We start from the raw sequence: 22,906 nt of genomic DNA on the forward strand, positions 1-22,906 counted from the left end.
TGATTCTGACTAATTTAGTCACTCGATGGAGGAAATTGCTTTTAGAGAGCACCCTGCTGAAAAAAACAGCACAGTCCAACATGCATTCAGTGCTGGTCTAAGCTTGTCTAAGCTGGTTTACGCTGGTCTAGTGCTGGTTTGGTGCCAACTTATGTCTCCATTTTGGCAGTTTTTTTTTTCTACACCATTCATACAACAGCATTGATTAAAATGACATCTCTTTCCATTGACCTACATTAAAAGTAATAAAAAAGTTAAACATTAAACTACATTAAAAGTTATTTTTCTCGCTGCTGTAAAGTTACCATTTTGGAGATACTTCTTTTTCTTTGGACAGTGACAATATTCTGGTTTTGCTGATGATCAGCTTTTGGAACAAAACCAAATATCTCCAAAATGATGAACTTTACAGGAGAAGGAAAAAACATACTTTACTTTTAATGTAAGTTAATGTAACCAGACTGTTTCCAAGTAATTCTGGGCCATTTCTTTTGGTCTATTCATTATGATATTTACATAAACTGTAAAGGGCAACAGGCATTTTCAGATTATGTCAAAAGTGAAAAATGACAAAAATCGAGATACAGGGTTTTGCGACGACAGCAATGTTAATCTCTATTGCTGCTAACCAGCATATTAACATACCAGCGTCTAAAACTCAACAAATGCTGGTTTTGCTGGTGACCAGCGATACTGGTCTACGCTGTTTTTTCTAGCAGGATAGTGATTGGATGAGCGGCATGTCAATCATTATTTTGCAAATGGTCAATTTTCTTGATGTAATATATTTTCTATTCATATAGAAAAGAGGTACACATATGAATCTAGTGAGTTCATTTAGCAGAGAATCTAAGAAGGGTTTGTGTTTTTAAGATGAACTTCTGATATCTTGTCACAGGAACCGTGCCAAGTAAATATTCCTCCGCTCATACAGAGATTCTTTCTCTGCTGATAAATGCAAACTTGGCTGTAAAGAAGCGCTCAGCAGTTTGACTTCACCACCTCACCCCAACACCCACAGAACCCTGCCCTCCCTTCCTCGCCTTTCGATCGGCTTATATAAAAGCGACATCATCAGAGGGCTCTGCCGGTATCCATGCGACAGACCAAGCTGCTGTAGCTCTGAATAAGGCTGGATCATTACCAGGGTGGTTCTTGGATAATGCAGTCGCTTCTTTATCTCTGTCTGATCAAGGTTTCTAAAAGCGGAAGTGGTTTTTACCTGTGCCTCCTGCAGAGTGGGAAATACTGGGGCTTCCAAGAGTTTGTTGATTTGCTGTTTACTGTCATGCATTGTGAGTTTTGCATGGAAGGCCTGCTTCGGTGGCTTATGATCTTTCTCTGGTTTCCTACCCAAAAGTTTCTCCTTGCTGTCCTTCCCATAACCCTCTTCGAACCTCACTAGTTAGCAATTGGCAATGAAGAACACTGTCACCTGTTAGTGTTTTTTTTCAGCGGGGGTGTTATTTGAAGGTTGTTAGTGTGCTCAGAGCTGCCAGCTGCACTGATTTCTGACTGGGTCGGGGCGGGCGGGGGTTAGGGGAGTTAGGGGGGTTCTGACTTTAACTAGCTGGAAGTTTCTTGTTATTTCTGAATTTTCTTTTTGCACAGCCACAACAGCCACCATCCTCATTCTCACTTCATTACTTTCTCACACTGCCACAGGAATGCAGGTTGGTTAGAAAGTTATGAAAAAGCGAGGTTTTATTCAGACAGGCAGCTCAAATCTGATTTTTCTGCATATCTGACTTAAGCAGGGCAGATTTTCTGCAGTCTGCACATAAAGTCTGACTTTTACCAATCAAATTCAACATTGATTGGTGTAGACCTGTTAGGTCTGTATACTGACTCTTAGTTATGAGGGAGTTTGGTCCTCCTATGATGCAGTAACAGCCTCTACTCTTCTGGGAAGAGTAGATGTTGGAACATTGTTGCGAGGATTTGATGGCATTCAGCCGCAAGAGCATTAGTAAGGTCAGGAACGGATGTTGGATGATTAGTTCTGGACAAACATCACTCCAACTCATCCCAAAGGTACTTTGTGGAGCTCCTTCACTGCAGAGAACACAGTTCTACTGCTCCATGGCCCAACTCTGGGGAGCTTTATACTCCTCTAGCCCATGCTTGGCATTGGTCATGCTGTCCATCCCCCGTCCAGAGCATCCCAATCTATTGGTCAGTGCTTTTCTATGAAGATTATAGGGCAACTTTGAGGGCAACTAAACCCCTGTGCCAGCCATGGGTGAACACTAAAGTAGCTGAATTCACTCATTGCAAGGGTATCTGGATACTTTTGGATGTACTGTGGGTTTTTATTTTTACCGTGGCTCCTGACATGGCTTAATAAATAGTGGTGCATTTTAAGGTATGGGCTTTGCTCTGAGTGAGTGCTCCTGTCCACCTACTGGGGTGCTTCTTTTTTAGCTTAGTCTTTTGGTTTGAGCATTGCAGCCATCACTGGCTTTTTACTGATTAAACTTGACTGCGCAGAGTTTTGTATGTCTTGCAATTTATGAACTAAAACAGACTACATGTAACTTCTTTCAGAATACAGTTTGTTACTGATGAAATGAAATAAGCTGGTTGTGGCCTTTCTCACTTTCTGACCCTTTTGAAGTATTTGAATTTCCTTTACACATGAGCTTATTTACTCACTTAGACTCTGTTCACACCTGGCATTAACATGCAACCTGGGTGTTCCGATCATAAGGAGACAGTGCTGAGTACAAGACGGACGTAAACAGGGTCCAGTGTGTCTTCAGAGGTGGTCAGATTCAATGACAAGTGTTCACTGGAGATGCATTTAAGACCCATGGAAGTGTTAAGTGTAACTGGCTATACACATCACTGTCCACTTGTGATCAGATCCTGTCTCACTAAGCTGCATTTCTTGCTCAGCCTGCTAACTTTAAGCTTAGTTCAGTCTATCCCTGGATTTTCTGTTGTAGACGATGGTTTGCATCACCATGGCAACTTATTCTGCAGGACTAACCTGCTCTAAGGCAGGTTAAACTCTGGATTTTGGATCATAAAAAGCTCTTGGACCAATCAAAGCTCAGTTTCTGACAGTAAGTCAGAAGTCATTTCTTGGGTCACTTTTTTGTTTATGTGATGTTTGTGGTGTCAATCACATGAAAAATGTTACTTTTCAGCAGAGGAAACAAACCATGTTGTTAAAGAGAAATATCACATATTTTAAATACAAAAATGATCAGTATAAATAAATGTTTAAGATGTAAACAAAGTCATTTAGAGCAGTTTGATGTGAAATGCCCCATTCTAGAGAAATGTACCAAGTCAGATTTATTCGCAGTGGTGGTGATAGGAACGAGACATCTGAAGAGTTTAATGTCTCTGAGAGCGACTTTACAGAAAGTTATTGCATTAAGTAGTTATAAATACTTTGTCCGAGGCCTGAGACATAGTTTTATGACAGGTCTGAGGGAAGGTTTTGGCTTACAACATATTTTTTTCATCCATTCATGGTGGAGAGGTACATTTCTGATGTTCTAAGGCAAAATAGTCCACAATAAAACTTTTTTCCTTACTATTTTACCTTTATTGTCATTACATATTACAATTATGAAGACCTGTGAAGATTTACTGGTTGTTTTGCATAGTAAAGTCAGCAACCCTGTCTAAGCAGGACTTGTTTTGTGACACAGGCCCCTGATCTCTCAAGGCAGATGTTAAACCAGGTATAAACAGGGCCTTAGAGTTAAATATTCTTATATAGTGTTACATAATTAGTCTAAAAGCAGCAAGCAGTAAAAGCAAGCTGGAGCTGAGGTATCAAACTCAGACATTTGCATTCCTTGTGCTTTATGAATTGGAAATGTTTCAGCTGACTTCTAAGGATTTGCAAAGTCTTTTAGGTTTCCTGAACAGATGAAATCATTAACATAATTAGTTGAGTTGAGTATTGGTAGATGTAAAATACTGTGTAGCTGCTTTCCTTTGCCTCAACTGCTGTAAGAGCAACATTGAGTGCATTTACATGCACTTAATAATCCAATAACTGCAGAAAATCAGATTTTGTCAGTAATCGGATCAATGCATTTTCACGCACTTGAGTAATCAGATAATGGGGAAACTCCAGGTCTACATGAGTCAGGCAGTAATCAGATTTCTGTTTTGCAACCAGTCAGTAAACTCACAGAAGAAGACATGACGTAAATGTAATGTAAAACTCAAACTTCATGCTGCAGCTTTTTTTTAATATTGAACCGTTTTACCTGAAAATATGAACAAACATCATCTAGAAGATTTAAATCCTTCATTCCGTCAAGCATGTAGTTGGTTTCAGCGTTGCTCCAGAAGTGTTTTGATGCATCTTGCACCAAAGCTGCTCGCTTATTTCCGGCACCGCCGTCTATTTTCACACATGTGCAGACTGAGAAATCTGAAAGAAATTAGAGTAAGAGTTTACATACACTGAGAAATCTGATTACTGAGCTAAAATCCAGCTCTCTTTATCAGATATCTTAATCAGATTTCTAAACCTTACTCAGATCTAAGATCTATGCTGTTTACATGACCATCTGAATAATCAGATAAATGCAGAAATCTGATTATGATCAGATGCATATAAATACACTCATTGTATTATAGGATGTGGATAAAGAACTGATTTATTGATTAAAACAAATCAGTAGTGGTGATTTATTTTATTAGAGCTTAAAATTCCTGATTCAATGGAGGCTTCAAGTGGGAGAGAATGACAGCTGGCATTGGCAGGGCAGGCTGAGGGAACTCTCCACATATGGGGCCATCGCACTGTTGGTGGAGGTGTGGAGGTGGGTGACATGAAGAAATCACTGAAGCGTACTTTAAAAGCCCAATCTGGACATTTTGTGAATAAATTACCACTTTAGGCTTTAGGTGGTGTCCATTCATTCCTGGATATGTAGTGGAAGTGATGACATATTTAACATTTGACATCGAACAGATTTCACTATGGAGTTATTTACCCATGAGTTCCATTTGGGCTCCATTTGATTCATGGTAGGCCCATATTATGTAAATTTAAGGATGAATAGATTTATGAAGACCCATTCTAATGTAATTTAGCTTGCAAACTGCTCAAGGTTAAACAGAGCTGATTTGAAAGAGAGGCTTTTGCCTTCCAAACAGAATTTTGGCAAAGGTCTAGTCATGTCAGACGTGCAGCAGACGAGATGAAGCGAAACTCAGCCAAAACCCTGACTGTGAGTCTGAAGGCACTCTGTTCGTATAATGCAGTTTAGAAGTGTTAGGGTAGGCAGGCTGCTTTAATGACACATAAGTGATGTTATTTTCACAGTTTGTCTATAATTTTTCCTTGAACACTTAAAAATAAAGGTGCCAAGAGGGTTCTTTGCATAGTGCCATAGAAGAACCACTTTTGGTTCCCTAAGGGAGCATTTAGATGATGTCTTTTCTGTCTCAAGCACACTTCGTTTTATTGTTGTCTATGACTGAAAAGCTCTCCTCAATGCACAAAACCTTGTATCTCCAAAATGCTAACTTTACAGGAGAAGGAAAATACATAATACACTTGGAATGGAGCCAGAATTTTTTCCAACTATAGTTTTGGCCGTTCTGTTGGTCCATTCTTCCTGAAATTAACACACAATGTAAAATGCAACAGTTATTTTCAAAAACAAAAATGGAGGTTTTGTTCTGACAGCAGCGATATAAAAAAAGTCAACATTTCCGCTAGGCGCCTCGAAAATACACCATACATCATCCGCAGCTGACCAATCAATAGTGAGGATGCCTTCTCTTTGGTCAGGCTCTCATTTAACTTGAAGGAAAAGCTAGTTTTAGCTGTTTTGAACACAATGCAGTGTATTCTTGCTTTTTTTTTTGTTACTGACTAGTTTATAGTAGTTACTTAATAATAACCTTCTTTAATAAATCATTAACTGACCATTAATAGCTGTGAACAAAAACATTTGTTTACCCCTTAACATTCAAGGTTTAAATCATACAAAGGCTTATTGTTCTGTAACTACAGGGCCTTCAATACAAACTAAAGGAGCAATAAAACTTTGGGCCTGCCACCCATGACTTGTTAAGGGGTTCATTAGAATTTGAAAATGTACAAATGTTTAAAAATGACTGTCCACATAAATACAAGGTGTTTTTCTGCACATTTAACCTCCCCCCTCATTATTAAACAATGAGTTGTACATCAGTACATGTACACAAATCATCACAGTGAATTACTGAGATGTATAACTTTCTAATGACATAAGCTTTGTACTTATATGTATTTATTTTATATTGTATTTATTTTATAATGAATATCATATAGCTAAGTAAGTAGATAACTCATATGTGAAGTTATTACTTCTGTTAACAGATGGGTGTCAAATATGCATTCTTTAGTTATAGACCTTTCTACGGAGTAGTACATGTCATGTGGCTCAGCCTGAGCAACGTGCTGTTGATCTTTGCAATTTTTCAAATATTCAGCATTGCCCGGGTACCACTACTGGGTGTAGAACGAGAAGAGGAGGTCATTTGTGATTTGGGAATCAGGTGCTCTTTAGATCCCTCCATAATAGAGGTGCAATGTGTGAATATTTGCGTACATTCTAATACTTTATTTCTTGTATCAAATAGATTATATATATATATATATATATATATATATATATATAATATATAAAGCTTATATGACTTTTAAAAAGTTAAGCATTTCAGTAATTTGCTGTGATGATTTGTATGCATGTACTGATGGGGTGCACTGTGTCCAGCATTTATAAACATGAAATTACATGTCAACAACTACGTGAACTCTTATTTATAAACATTTGTTCATTTTCAAATTCTGATTAACTATTAATTTGTTCACAGCCATTAATGGTCAGTTAATGGTTTATTAAACAATGTTATTATAAAGCCCTGTCCCTCTGTTATTAGTTGTGAAATCAATGTGAAACCACTTCAGTGCTGGGCACTGCAGGTGTCCACTTGTCCCCTCGTTTCAGAGCCCTTGTCTCTAATCTCACATTTGCCCCTTATTAGCATGATCCTTCAGCTTTGAAATCTAACCCAATTTCCCCCGTATGCAGCTTGACACACTTTCTTCTACCACACGTTTGCCCTCCTTCAACACAGTAAAAGTAAGTCAGACTTAAAAGAAAACTACACATGTGTCACTCCAGTCAGCTGGGACTAGAAACAAGGCCAGTGGGCCACAGCTCGCGGCTGTCATTTCATCTGGAATTAATGAATTGCTGCGAGCAAATCTGCAGAGACGCAGAGCTAATTTGATATTTTTTCGCTCTCAGGTCTGAGGGGAACGCGCGTGAAGAAACTTCACATTTCGGTATACCGTATGGCTCGTTTCAAGATAATGGCCTTTTATTGGCACAACTTGCGTTTGCTTAAATGCTCCCCTGGTGGTGGTTTGGGTTTCCCTTGGGTGGGCCGAGCTATTTTTCTTCAGTATGCTTTTCCTATTGGAGTGTGAGACTGATAAGCTGCTAAAAACAGCTGATCCTGCTTCAGAAATGTTCTTAAATTAGTAAAGTTTGGCTCTGAGAGCTAAAAGGTGTGCTGGGCTTTGCGGGAGGTTTTTCAGCAAGGTCGATTCTAGAATATTTAGTGCATAGCGGTACATCAGGGAGAGCCTAGAATGAGGGCAAAGTCTGCACAGGCACTTCTGCTACACTGTTGCTGTCTTCTACTGCTGTTATGTGGCTCATGTTTTCAGTAAATTAACCCCCTGACGTTTAAGGAATTACATAGTACTGTGCACAAGTCTGAGACCAGCCTTCATCAGTTTAATTTCTAGCCAGAAAGCCTGTGAAGTCCTGTGAAGTTTTAATTTTTCAGGAGATAATCTTCTGAGGAGATAATCCACTTGCACAACAAAGTGGAATGTCAAAGAAAAATAAGTGAAAAAAAGGAGCTCCCAAAACTGGAGTTTTAAAAAAGGATTAAAAGAGGTAGAAGAAACGGGACTCCTAACAACCACCTGGAAGACCTGGTTGACCACCAAAACTGTCCCCATCAGATAAACAGCGCTTAAAGCATTCATCTTTGAATGAGAGGAGAAAAGGAAACAGACAAAAAAGATATATATTTTCAGATCAAACAAAGAAGCTGCTGCTGTTCTCAGAACAACAGACTGACCACCCCAGAGTCCAGACCTCAACATCTTTGGATGTGTGTGGGATTACTCAGATTGTGAGAAGCAGAAAATGCAACTTCAAGACTGAACTTTGGAGGTGTGGAAAAAAAGCCCGGCAGATTACTTTGAAAAAATTAAATCAAGCCTCCTAAAAAGAATGGAAGCTGTAATAAAAGTAAAGGGTGGACACACGAAATACTGAAAAATAGATATTCTATTTCAGGTTTGAGGATTCTGTGTCGTTTACTTCTTATTTCTGTCTTTTTTCTGCCTTTTTCCTAATGCTAAACCTTTAATAATTTTCATTTAGTGGTCATTTTTGACCAGAAATTAAATAAGTGAAGGGTGTTCTCTGACTTGTGTTTGGTACTTTATACTGTTAAATACTTATAAGGTTGGTGCTACTTGCTTACTGAGCCTCTAGTGTAGCCCAAAGCACAATAGCTAATGCAAAGTGTGGACAAAATAAACACTGATAAACGTGATATATTTAATTGTTGAGATTTTTTTCACTAAATATATGTTTTCTTCATTTTTTCTGATGCTGAAAAATTCATAAATTGTACCTAACGGCAGAAAATACTTGAACAGTTTTGCAATGAAAACTCTTTGCCTGTCAGCTAAAGATATGATTCTTTCATTTGGCTCACTGTAAGCTTTGGTAAGCCTCTTATAGCAGAGGCTGCCAGTCCTGTGTGACCATCACTGCAACTAGGCCAGTTTATTAGCGTTTCTCCCAATCTGGACTACACTTGAGTTTTTAATTATATGTAGCATGATATAAAATGTAGATACACAAATGATCCTTTAGTTTTGATTCTTTTCAGCTTTCACTACTGTTTTGACGTCACATTTGTCTGGTTGGGGAGACTTAAATGTTGTTTATGTTGTTGTTTGTCAGTTAAAGGCACGTGTTTATGGTGTTATTCTTTGTTGGGGGATGTGTGCTGTTTGTGTGTTTTGTGTTGGGTGTCTACTGTCAGGGTGAAGCCTCTGACTGGCAGTGACCTCCCCTGCTAGTTCAGCGCTTTGTGTGTGCCTTTCTGCCCTGGTGTTTAATAAAGAGCACTTCTCAGAGTGAAATCATGGTATTACTTGACTCTGACTCTATGCCGATGTTACAGCATTCTAATGCTCATTTTACTGTGATGTCTAAAGATAAATAATATTGCAGAACAATATTAAGATCAGGTAGCTTTTCTTATTTAACTAACTAACTACAGGACTGTACAGTGTGCATTTATAATACTGGCTGTGTAAAGATGAATTTGAATGCTGTTATATATGTGGAATTATTTACATTTCATAAAAACGATGTGTACAGGACAATGTGTCCGACTCAGCATCCAGCATTCCACCAGATGGCTCTAGTGTTAGCTTTAGCGTTAGCTCATCTGAAAGGGTAACTTATCCCCCGTGGCTCAAACCTCCTCCATGTTAGACATGAAAATTTGCCCTTTTAGCTGCCTAGCAACTAAAAAATCCTGTTCTTCAGTAAAATTAGCCAATTGGCTTGCTGGTTGATCCACAAGCAGGACAAATCTCCTCCTCTTTGCGGAGATATGAACATATGCAGTAGCCAAACAAGCTTAAAAGAAAAAAAAAGTGCATTAAGCCAAACAATACAAATTATTTATTCTGTTTTCGTCAAAAACAAATATGCTTTGGAAATGTTAACCTGGCTAGTTTCTCTCCCCATTCAAAGAGACAGAAGCCTCGTCTTGTATGACTGGAAAAAACTGACTGGGGAGTGTTACCAAGATGGCTGTCAAGTGGACAGAACTTTACCTGAGCTGAAAGTTTAGTGGACATAGCAACGGTAACTAAAGGAGGTTGGACCAATTTAAAGTACGTTGTCTATCACAATGATAACATTTTTGCTGACAATTAATTGCCATATAAATAACTGTGATCAACCATTTAATCATGATTTTCTGTTCATTGTATGCAGCTGTTAAAGGGCAGGCCTGAGTCACCAACTTGGCTTATTAGCTGTTTAACCTCCTAGCTGTGGTTACTTAGTAGCTCCCAATCTGATGAGAGGCTGAGCACAAATACACAAACATCACTCAGTGCTGCCCTCTAATGGTGTAAAAACAGTCAGAAGAGTGAACGTTTGTTGTCATATGACCTATGACGTGTCGCAACAAAGGCGTTTCTGCTTCTTTTTATTTAACCTGATTTGCCCCAAACCAACAGCATTGTTGTAAAGGCTACAAACTGTGGAAAATAGCTGCTATCAGCTATCAGCTAAAATAATTGTGAGCAGGCAATTGTATAATAATTGAGCCTCTCTAATGAAATAACATTTATGAACCATTCCACCTTTTTTGGATTATCAGTTTATCATTATCTATTTTATTTTGTACAACCTTTTATATTACAAGCCAAACTGTGCTTATTTATGTTTTAGTGACCCCTTCACTTTAAATAAAGGGTATTAAACAATGCCATGCCATGCAAATAATGTTTATTGTTGCAAGGGCTAAATTTTGACAGGCCCAATGTATAAAATGCAATGAGATTTTATTCTGAAGTCTGGACCATTTATTTTGGGTCTTTTTCACACTAAACTGTTTTACAATGTAAAGGGCTGCTGACATTTTTACATGGTGTGAAATAATTAGGAGCTGGAAAAAAAAGGTGTTACGAGATTTAGATATGAAAGCAGTGACGTTGCTATTTCTCAAATACATTGTTTATCATATCGTTCACATTTCTCCCAAGACTGTAGCTGAATATGAGTGAAAGAGCTGACTGACTTCTCTGTTGGAACTGAGCGTCTGAGTCATTTTTGCGAATCTGAGTAAGTGTTCCACAGTCAGCTGAAATAAATAAAGTCTCCGCGCTAAGCGTCGTTAAAGAGCAAATGGAGTGCTACTGTTTGTGCAGAGCCTGCAAAATGACTAAAACTGGAGCCTTTTGACGGCGGTGGCGGCCAATTAGTCTGAAGATAGCCCTCATTAGAAAGCCACGCGTGAAGTGCGTCTCCGTTAAATGTTCATGCTATGTTAAAAACTCAATCCTTCAAGTACAAAATATAGCAAATACGGTGCATCTGCTACAGTTATGTTGATGATTCACCACTTGGTGTTGATATTACCATCCTCCCCCCTCCCTCCTGATTTTGCCTTGGCCTCTCACAGCTCATTGCTGTGCGGTGTGTAGGTGTATGTGTGTGGGAGAGGGCAAATTCTGTTCATGTTAGGAATTGAGGCTTGGACGTGTCAGGTACACTGTTTTTTCATTCGGATTCTGAAAGAGAGGCAGCATTGTTGGCTGATGTTACCATGAGAGACTCAGAACAATCACAGCTCGCACGTTCGCTCTGCAATCCTTAATTCGTCAAAGCCTTCAGCAAATGCTGGAAAAATGACTGAGCTCGCTAAATGGCCTTAAGAAATGTGGGCTGAATGGTTTGGCTGAGCTTGTCACATTTGAGAGGCATAGCAGTAATGATACATAATAAAATGTAACTTACATAGTAGCACCATTTCATTTTGAATTAAATTGTTTCTTGTAACGCTGAGAGATAGAGAGGATGTGGTGAAGTACTCATGATGAACACGTCCTCTTTGTGCCATAGAAAATGAATGTGTGACATTGTGGTATACGGTGTGTATAACAAAACAGCACATATATATATATATATATATATATATATATATATATATATATAAATCAGCAGGATTTTGTACTAATTCTGAGACTCACTTCACCAACATGGAGTAAAAATAGATAGTTATTGTTTTAAAACTGACCTTCTAAGGTCAATAAGTAATTTATGTTGTATAGTCATGAACCTGTTCATTTTCCACCTGATAGAGAAAAAGAGAGACAGCTAGAACCGTTTATAATAACCACGATTAACAATTTAGTAGTCTTTTTGGTCATTTTAAGTAGCTAATAGTATCTAGTTTGACTAATTATCCATTATGTTTGCCAGTTAGCTTAACTTACTGGCCAGTATGAAACAATGCACTGCACTAGTCTGTACACATACTCACACAAATCTGCGTTTACACATGATCGTGTTTAGAATCAAACAAAGCTTCTGCTGAGCACAAAAATGAGCAAAAACACTCATTCTGTGGTAGCATTACCTTCTTTTAGCTTATGCCTATTGTTGAACTCCACAAAGTAATAATTCTAAAAACACCCACTGTCACATCACCATACTGTCCTAGTTTACATTCTGGTTCTCTTATTGTTCATGTAATAGTTCTTGGCATCTTCATCTGGAAAAGTAAATAATTCAAGTTGTCGTTGGCTTCAACTGCAAAGACAGAGGATTCCTCACTGGGGTTAATGCTACTTAGAGCAAATTCAACCGCTTTTGAACACAGGAAAACTGGAAAAACTTAAGCAAATCCATTACATAATTGGGTACATTTGACGTTACAGCCGCAAACACAACAACATTTTATTGTTATTGTTACTATTTTGTCTGTTATGTTTGAATTTATTGGAAATTGTGCCGTTAATTGAGCTGTTACCATTGACACAAGTTATCCACATGTTTACAAACAGTATGTTTACAAACGTTTTGATTTGATCTGTAGAATTTGAAAAAAAAAACAGCTGTAAGATAATTCTCCTCATTCACAGATGGTTGGTGCCAAGCTTGCGGACTTAGCTCAGAACTATAGTTGATTCTGAGGAAAGTTCTAGTTTAAATACAGTATTTTAAGCTCACAGCAGGTCTGCAAGTGGCTTTTTTAAAAAAAACTCCTTCTGTTAAAGCTTGAACTCTGGCTGGTCACTAGCAAAACTAGCATGACCATGCTGGGTGACCAGCTAAACCAGCACTAGACCAGCATAAACCAGCTTAAAGCAGCATGGAATGCATGCTGGTCTATGCTGTTTTTCAGCAGGGAACTCAAAGTCGCAACCATGCAAATAGAAAAATAGAAAATAGAGACGCTTACTGTCTATGTGTATTACAATGAAAGCGATAATAACAAACCTTACTCGAAATCTGTTTGTTTATGATTGGTTTGCCAATTTGAATGGAACCAATCAGGTTGCCGATGCTTGGCCAAAAATGCATTCCGCGATCCGTGTGCCAAAAGCAATGGATCATGCTTCACTATTATTTTATGGCTGGTCTGCTGTTATTAGCAGCAGCTCATGCTGCAGGAACGATACGAGCGTCTGTCAAGAGTCAGACATTAAAACAGGCAGATTATGCAGACCATACAGTGCTGAAGTGCTGCTATAAGGAGAGAAAAGCATGCTCTGGTGTTGAATTCCCTTGTTTTGGTGTGGATCATTGAAAATATGTGTTCACAGCAGCAGCAAACTGAGCCATGGTCCCACAGTTTTTGGTGGACCATGGTTCAGTTCTTTGGTGCAGACCCAAATAAAGGTGGAGGTTTGATAGGTTTGCACTAAACAAGGTAGGTATGAAAGTTCATTAGAATGAGAACTCAATCAGAATTAGAACTCCAGAATGTTATTAGAATTACATACTGAACATCATTATCATTAGATCTCCATTAGAAGGAGAACTCCACATGAATTAGAATAGGAGCTCTAGTAGGATTAGAATTAGAACCCTATTAGGATTAAAATTCTTACTCATTAGAATCAGAACAGCATTAGGATTAGAATTCTCCTTTAGAGTTAAAATTCTCTAAAATTAGAATGAGAGCTCCAGTATGATTAGAACAAGAACCCTATGAGAAATAAAATTAAACTCATTGGAATGCAAACTCCATTAGAGTTAGAACTCAAATAGAATTAGAATTTCATTAGAAGTAGAATTAAAACTCAGTTAGAATTAGAACTGCATCAAACATAGAATTAGAACTTAAACAGAATTATGAATTATTTCATTATAATAGGGATTAAGTTAAGTTACCCTTTATTAATCCCACAACAGGGAAAGTTCACCGCCACATTTAACCCATCTGTGCAGTGAAACACCAACATACACATTAGTGAACACAAACACGCACACTAGGGGGCAGTGAGCACACTTGCCCAGGGCAGTGGGCAGCCCTATCCACAGCGCCTGGGGAGCAGTTAGGGTTTAGGTTCCTTACTCGAGGACACTTCAGCACATACTGTCGGCTCAGGGGATCAAACCAGTGACCTTCCGGTCATGAGTCAGAAATTAGTATTAGACCTCTGTTATAATTAGAACTGCATTTGAATTTGTCCTCGGTTGTTTTACTGATATGATAGTTATAGTTATTTGTGGGCAGTTTTAGTGCAGTTTGGTGCTGGGTGATTAATAGAGGGCAGTCAGTCCTCTGTCCTTGCATGGATCCTGCAATAATTCAGCTCATGTCCTTGTGCTCTGTTTCACCCAACCTTACCTGAACTGCTTGTGTTTCTGCATGCTTATTCTGTCCCCGGGCGCTGCTGTTCCAAACAGGGCTATTGTTTCAGACTGTTAGATTTCTTTGTGGGCTTTTCTGAAGTCATTATGACTGAATACTTTCACTGACTCCAAACAATACACTGATCATTTTTAACATTTTAAATAATATGTGTAAATATTGTGAATAGATTAATGTTGAAAGACAAATGTTTATAGATACCTCATCCAATGTTTCTTCTGCAATCAAGGGTGTTAATAGGGAGTTTGTCCCCTTTTGCTGCTGTAACAGGCTCTACTCTTCTGGGAAGTTTGTCCACTAGGTGTTTGAACATTGCTGTGAGGGTTTGATTACATTCCACAAGAGCAGTAGGGAGATCAGGTACTGATGTTGAATGATTAGGTCTGGATCACTCCAACTCATACCAGTGGAACTGGATGGAGTTCCATCACACCAAAGAACACAGTTCCACTGTTCCACAGCCCATTGCTGCGGGCTTTATATCCCTCTAGCTGATGTCTGTTATTGAGAATAGTGACCTTGGTCATGTGCAACTGCTCTATGCTCTCTGTGGAGGTCATACAAACTCTGCAGTTGAACACTTGTGTCAGCAATGGGTGCACATGAAGGTAGCTGAATTTGCTAATTACAACCCGGTTTCCAAAAAAGTTGGGACACTGTGCAAAATGTAAATAAAACCGATTGCACATTATTTAAACACTATATTTAATTGAAATTAGTATGAAGACAAAATATCAAATGAGAAAACTAAGAAATTAAATAGTTTTTTGAAAAATATATGCCCATTTTGAATTTGATGCCAGCAACGTAGTTCAATAAGGTGGGACAGAGGCATATTTACCACTGTACTGCATCATCTCTTCATTCAACAACACCCTGTAAGCGCTTGGGAACTGAGGAGACCAATTGCTGTAGTGTTGAAAGTGAAATGTTTCCCATTTTGGCTTGATATAGGATTTCAGCTGCTCAACAGTTCAGGGTCTCCTTTGTCATATTTGTTTCATAATGCACCAAATGTTTTTAGTGGGTGACAGGCCTGGACTGCCCACAGTGTTTCAGCGTTAATGGGTCGTTCACAGATGAGCATCACCCATACCAAGTGTACTAATGCACCCCTATACCATCACAGATGCTGGCTTTTTAACTGTGCACTGATAACAAGCCTGATGGTCCCTCTAGTCTTTGGCCCGGAGAACACAGTGTCCATGATTTCCAAAAAGAATTTTTGAAATTTGGTTCTTCAGACCACAGGACACTTTTCCACTTTGCCTCAGTCCATCTTAAATAAGCTCAGGAAAGAGTTTTTGGACCCTGTTCATATTTGGTTTCTTCTATGCATGGTAGAGATTTAACTTAGTGTTTGGACGTGTTACTGAGCCCGTGCAGTAATTTACGCTACAGAATTGTGTTTTTAATGCAGTGCCGCCTGAGGGCCTGACCAATCAATTTTGGGTTTTGACAGTAACATTCTGCAGTAAAATTAAAACAGTTAAAACAGAAAAATAATTTTGTTATGTACTGTTATTCGTTATCCCTATTCAAAATATGTACAACTATGGATGGGCTCAGCATTGGTAAATTTCAGACATGCCCCTCCGTGCTGGGTGACCAGCTAAACCAGCACCAGACCAGCAGAAAACAGCTTTGACCAGCATTGAATGCATACTATTTTTCAACAGGGTTAATTTCAGGATTTTTCTTTCTTTTTTGCTGATGTTTGTCTCTTGAGGTTAGCTGGGTTAACCAGATATCCATTCATGAACTCTTACGGATACTCAATACCAGAACTAGCCAGAATGCTCTTCCCTACCCTGCACTAGGGGGTGGACGTTTCTAAGGAATTGTTACAATTTCCAGTGTTTTTTATGTTCCCAGCTCAAGCTGTGTGTACACAGTGGTACACGTAGAGAAGAACAAACCCACTGAATGTTCTAGTTGGATTCATAACCTTGAGACTGTTGCACATTCAGTCACACGGCTTTTGTTCGGAGGCTTAACACCCTGCTACGCCTCCATGCACATCCTTTTCTTGGTTCTCCCACTCAGCGCACACTCATTCTCTACCACTGTGACTCTCTTTCTACTGCTATCACTGTCTGTTTCTCTGTTGCTGTCTATCTCTTGGACTGGTCACTATGTTTGTGTACATATTTGAGCATGTTTATGCGTGATAGCTGTATTCCAACAAAGTGTAGAAGCGTTGTTCTGCTATCGCTCTGCTGGTTTGTGACTGAAATGTTTGCGATCAATGCCATTTGGCTGAAACGTTGATAATTGAAAGCTAAGCATATGGAGCTTCATGTTTTGCTAAATTAGCGCTAACCTGTTATTACCAGCATTGGAGAAAAAATGATGCTGTGCATTTGTTAGCATTATTTTACTGCAAACTACTCTGCTTTCTCTCACTATGCTGCGATTCTCCTGGCATTGACCTAATTATGTATTCATCCTCTTTTCCCTTTCTGTCATCTCTTATTGAGCCCACATGCCATGTATAAGCATATGAATGCCTGTAATGTGAGTATGGTTTCTATTAAAAGGTCCTCTCTGTTATAGCCACAATAGGTTGTTGTGCTCTAGGTTTTGGTGGGGGGATATTTGGAACTAGGTCAGTGACGAGATGTGTGTGTATGTGTGTTTGTGTGTGTGATTTATTGTTCTGACTGCAGGATTCTGGCCACTGCTGGAGCTCACATGAACATCCCGGTGGATCTGAGGACTCTGAGAGCAGTGCGAGTCCTGAGGCCCCTCAAACTAGTCTCAGGAATCCCCAGTGAGTAGTTCCAACTAGTCTCACGAATCCTCAGCACGGAGCTCAAACCAGCCGCAGGAATTCTGACCGAGCAGCTCACTCCCCAGTTTCTTTCATTAATAACAATTACATCCTGCTCACTATAAATAGCCCTCCTTAGAATATCTTATCATTGATCTCCCTAATAAGCCGGCCGCCTTCATCAGCGGCCAAACAGAGAAACGAATGACCGCCCTTTAATTTCAGATCCTAACTGCGTTCACGTATTCACAAATTCATTACAGCAGGATTGTGTGAACGTTAGTGGAAACGATTCTTTAGAAAATGATTCAGTGCATCAATGCAATCTCAAAATTCACCATTTGAATCAGCTCTTCAGTTATTTTGGTGCAATTCAGAATAGTAATTTTCAAAAATACATAATACATATGACATTTTATGCAGCTACACGTGTTCCAGCAGATCATGCGTTTGGTAATCTTAGCGTATTCCCATAGCAATGTCATCTGCAAAATTTAAAAGCAATTGGTCAGATTGGACAGGCCTACTTCTCAAGATTCACCCTGCTTTGTAACATAAAAGTAATTTTTTTTAACACAAGTGTTTTTCAGTTGCTGAGATCCCAGAATTCACATCTATTTTAATCACTCTGTAATAGTGGCTGTAATACAGCATCATTTTCAAGCATGTAGATAACTCACAGTGAGAGCTAGCCAGTACAGCTATAGCTAGTAGCCTCCACAATGTTACAACCAGCCCTCCCGAAGTAATCAATGAGAGAAGTCCGTATGCCCCCTATATAAAATCAAAATAGCTAATTTTTAAGTCTTTTTAAGTCTTTAATTTTTAAGTCTTTTTGCACAGATTCATCAAAAACGTACTACAAATGCCATGTACGTAAAATATATTTACATATTATGGTGCTGATATTAGCACTTCTGCTTTGGAGTCAAAAATGCCTTGAACATGGTCTCTTTTTCTGATAATATTCAATTTGATGCGTATATTTTTATGTATTTAGGCTGGAAAGTCTGTTTTAAAATACATAGAATTGTATTGACTTAATTGTGTTAGCATCAAACTACCAGACACTGCGGTGAATATTAAAACTACTACAACCATTAAAGCCTACCTGTGGTGTAAGTTGTAACATTTGCACTCTCAATGTTTTTGGCTGATCTGTACGTATTCAGTAGGTGCTAGAAACAATGTTGTTATTTTCATCTGTGGAAGAGATGTGTATGTTACTCATATGTAGAAAATATGAATCTAGCTCAAATACCCCTAAAATTATTCAGCAAAACCAAAATGTATTAAATCGTGTCCTGCTTTCCACTATTGCTTAGATTACATAACAAAATTGCTGCAGTTGAAATTGCCTCATTCGGATGCGTAACGATGCATCAATGCATTTTTATAGCTCTTGCATCAGTAATATAGTACATGTAATTGCACACCATTTTTTCTATATCTGTGTTGTGGCAAATCCTGCAATAATGAGGTCTTGAAGCAACAGCTGTGTGTGTGACCCCCTCTGACGTCATATGTCAGGTTTGCAGATCGTTTTGAAGTCCATCATCAAAGCGATGGTGCCGCTGCTACAGATTGGCCTCCTCCTCTTCTTTGCCATCTTGATGTTCGCCATCATCGGCCTGGAGTTCTACAGTGGGAAGCTCCATCACACCTGCCTGCCCATTCCCAGTATCCTCGGTCAGAGCCATCCCTGCATATACCACTCACATAAAATGATACTGATGCACAATAATACAATACTGATCAATTACAAGCATAGTGTATGGTACAATATGCGTCTTAGGCCAGTCACAAAATTGTTTATTTTGCCTTATTCAGACTTCAGCGTGGGTGGCTAAATGGCTAAAATACTTTAGGCTAAAAAGGCTATTATATGTAAATTATGTAAAATAATTATTTTTTGTGACATCACAAAAACAGCAAGTTCAAAACAGGCTGTTTTTGCAGCTTAGTTTCCATATGTGTACTCTCTGGACTAGGAAAGGAAAGGAAAATTGAAAAGCTGCCCTTCAAAAAGCAAATATTAGCTTGGTATTGGTATCAGCAGATACTCAAGGCTTGAAAACTGCTCTCACTATCAGAAAAGAAAAAGTGCTAATGTGACGTCTGTCAAGTAGTGTTTGTCCAAGCAAATAAACATTTATTAACATTTTTTAACATTTAAAAATAGACCTTGATGGTGATTGACAATAAGCGTTTCTCACAATATATTAAGGGCATCTTGCTACTTGTTTCACAGGATAGCCTAAGATGTTTCTACTGTACTGTAAACCTGGTAAACCTGGTAAATGTAAGTGAGTACAATTATATCTTGTTGTGTTGGTCAGAGAACGAAACGCTGGACTCGTCAGAGGTGGAGTTTGCCTGTGGAGTGCGAAAGTGTCCGGAGAAGTACGACTGCAACGGGACGTGGATCGGGCCAAACGACGGCATCACCCAATTCGATAACATCCTCTTTGCAGTGCTCACAGTGTTCCAGTGCATCACCATGGAGGGCTGGACTGCTGTGCTCTACAATGTAAGCTTACCTCATTCTTTATCAACTGAATACATTCATCCAGAGCCATTTTCGACATCAGATTAGACTTCATTCATTACTAAAACTGGTTTTCAACAGAAAATCTCCACAAACATCATTTCTAGGGATTTATCATTAACAAAAACAAAGTTTACCTGTACCAAGCCACCAGCTGCCATGTATTGTGGTTTTAACCATGGTTAAAGGGTGTTGTTAGGCAGCGATATAAAATATTGCTTTTTGCTCTTAGAAAACAGCAATAAAATACATTATAAGCTATACCAAGATTTAAAAAATAATTTTATATATTTTCAGTAACAACCACACTAAACAATTCTTTCCTTAACTGTAGCTTATGAATTCATTTTCTAACGTCTTGGCACATATCCTGTATTTTACTTTTATTTTTTCCATATGGTCCACAGATTTGTGTGGGTTCATATATGAAAAACAGTCATAACCATTTCCAACCTCTCTTTATCCTTTCGAATTAACCAGGCTGTTTTTGTTACTGTGCTTTTAAGACTGATATATGTAAATGACCTCTGTTCTGATTGGCTGTCTTGTATTGTGCCTCATTCAAAAGCAGTTTCAGGTTGAAACATTGCTCATAACTATAGTGTAAATTTGTGAAGCAAAACTGCTGTAGGCTGAATAGGTAAAGATGCAAATCCATTGTTTTTCATAGCATCATAAAAAACAACAAATGCAAAATGGAACTGTATTTGCAGCTTTGTTTCCATACATGGACTGTATGGACTGAGGAGTAAACTGTACATTTTGAAACGTTAACAGTGTTTAAATACTATAATAAATTCCATTTTCATGATACAGATGTTTTAATACATTTTTAATAGATGAGTGTGGTCATATGTGTATATCTAGTGTATTTTACAACAGCTGTGATCTCTCTTATAATATATTTTTTTATTATAACTACTGTAGTAAAACATTTAGGGCAGTTTTCATAGCCATGGACTAGATTTAATTCTGAATTAAATTATCTAGTACTCAAGAATCTCCAGTAAACATTTGTTAAAGCTATAGCTAATATATATGTGGTTGACAAACCCTTACATATACATTTTTTTTTAATATTTTAAAGAAAATGATACTAATGTTCATTCAGCGGATGATGTTTGTTTATGTTGAGAGAGAGTTGTTACACTGCGAGGAGACCTACACCAACACAGGTTCATCAGGAACACTGTGGGAGGGTGGATGGATCTTTTGTATTTATGAGATTGAATTTAAACTCTTGTTCATCCTTAAAGCAGGAACTGCGGGGCATTTGTCTGGTACCACGATGGACACCTGGTACAGACAAATCTGTCCACCAAAACACAATATAAGATGACATCATTTAAGCAATGTTAATGGACTCAGAGCTAGTTCTGGAGATGTCATAGTTCCTTTTGTGAATTACTGATTTAGGCCTTCCATCATTGTCTAGAAACTCTCCAGGCAGGGGCTAATAATGTGTCTGTTGTCCGATATCTCCTCAGACTAATGACGCACTGGGTCCCACATGGAACTGGATGTACTTCATTCCTCTCATCATTATTGGCTCCTTCTTCGTGCTGAACCTGGTTCTGGGTGTTCTCTCAGGGTGAGGATCTTACACTGTGTAATACAGGTCAAAAGTTTGGAAATACAGTACTGTGCAAAAGTCAGAGACCACCCTTCACTTGTTTCATTTCCAGTGAAAATTGTCATTAAGCACAAGTTATTCTTTTTTCAGCCTCAGGAAAAAAACTGACAACATATTTAACAGAAAAAGACACCGAAGTCTCAACAGCTAAATATATTTTTTTTCAGTGTTTACTGTGTGCACTCTTTACTTTTATTCCATTCTTTTCAGGAGACTTGCTTTCAGTTTTTGAAATAAATCTCCAGGAATATGTTTTCACACATCCAAAGTTCAATCGTCACAATCCAAGTAATACAAACACATTCAGTGATGTTCTCCTTTTCTCAGTGAGGCTTCTTTTCAGCGACACATCCTTTCAGACCCATAGTGTTGAGTTGTCTTCTCACAGTGGAAGGATGGACAGAAACACCTGTGGATTTTTTCAGATCTGAAGCAACTTGATTTTCTCCTCTCTCTCAGAATCAGAACGATTAGCCAACTGTGTTTGCACATATATATATATATATATATATATATATATATATGTATATGTATATGTTGGGGGGCAGTCTTGGGCTGGAGGTTAGGGAACCAGCCTTGTGACCAGAAGACTGCCAATTTGATCCCCTCAGCCGACAATTCGTGACTGAAGTGCCCTTGAACAAGGCACCTAAACCCCAACTCCTCCCTGGGTGCTGTGGATAGGGCTGCCCACTGCTCCGGGCAAGTGTGTTCACATGCACACTAGTGAGCGCACACATTAGGGGGCAGTGAGCACACTTGCCTGGAGTGGTGTGTATATATATATATATGTATATATATATATATATGTATGTATATATATAAAAAACAGTGCTGGAAAGGATTTTCGGTTGGATAGGTCAATGGATAGGTCTACCAGGTGTTGCACACTAATTTTCTCTATATATTTTCAGCATTTTGAACTTCAGTTTTGGAAACTCCTGCTTTTTTAACTTATTTTCCTTTGACTTCCCTTTCCTTAATGCAAGTGGATGATATGGAAATTAAATAAATGAAGAGTGGTCTCTGACTTTTGCACACTACTGTACCTCACTGAATGTATGATTTTTGTAATCCTAATACACATCATCAAAAGGCTTATGCTTAGATGCTTGATCTTTGTTTCCAAGACAAATGTGAACAGTGGCACTGATGCCTATGTGTACATTTATTTCCAAAATAAAAGTCCTATTTTAAAAATATATATATTTTGAAATGTCCTTCAACCAAGTATTTTGCATTTAGAACATTAGAACACTGGAAAAATAGATGATTACATCATCTAATTACTGTGTGACTCATTAAAAGTTAATTAGTGGAATGCCTGTCCTTGTTAATGTGTTTGAACAAACAATGTGACAAGTTAAAGTGGATCTAAATCAGGGACATGTTGTATTTTTGAAATCCTCATAGTATCCAGAAAGAGAGGTCATGGGTTTCCCCATGTGAACAACATAGAATGCAAAACATGACAGAGTAC

The 22,906-nt window shown here is 38.4% G+C and overlaps 1 protein-coding gene across 1 annotated transcript in view; it reads left to right on the forward strand.

Annotated features, from left to right (window-relative positions):
* cacna1eb (calcium channel, voltage-dependent, R type, alpha 1E subunit b) overlaps positions 1–22,906 on the forward strand; it is an 83,997-nt gene that overhangs the window by 10,224 nt on the left and 50,867 nt on the right. The window contains 4 exon segments of the mRNA XM_036596742.1: positions 17,142–17,245; positions 18,776–18,934; positions 19,585–19,775; positions 21,281–21,384. Coding sequence (XP_036452635.1) covers positions 17,142–17,245; positions 18,776–18,934; positions 19,585–19,775; positions 21,281–21,384 — 558 coding nt within the window.

This window comes from Colossoma macropomum, unplaced genomic scaffold, assembly GCF_904425465.1.
Source record: "Colossoma macropomum unplaced genomic scaffold, Colossoma_macropomum, whole genome shotgun sequence".
NCBI lineage: Eukaryota > Metazoa > Chordata > Actinopteri > Characiformes > Serrasalmidae > Colossoma > Colossoma macropomum.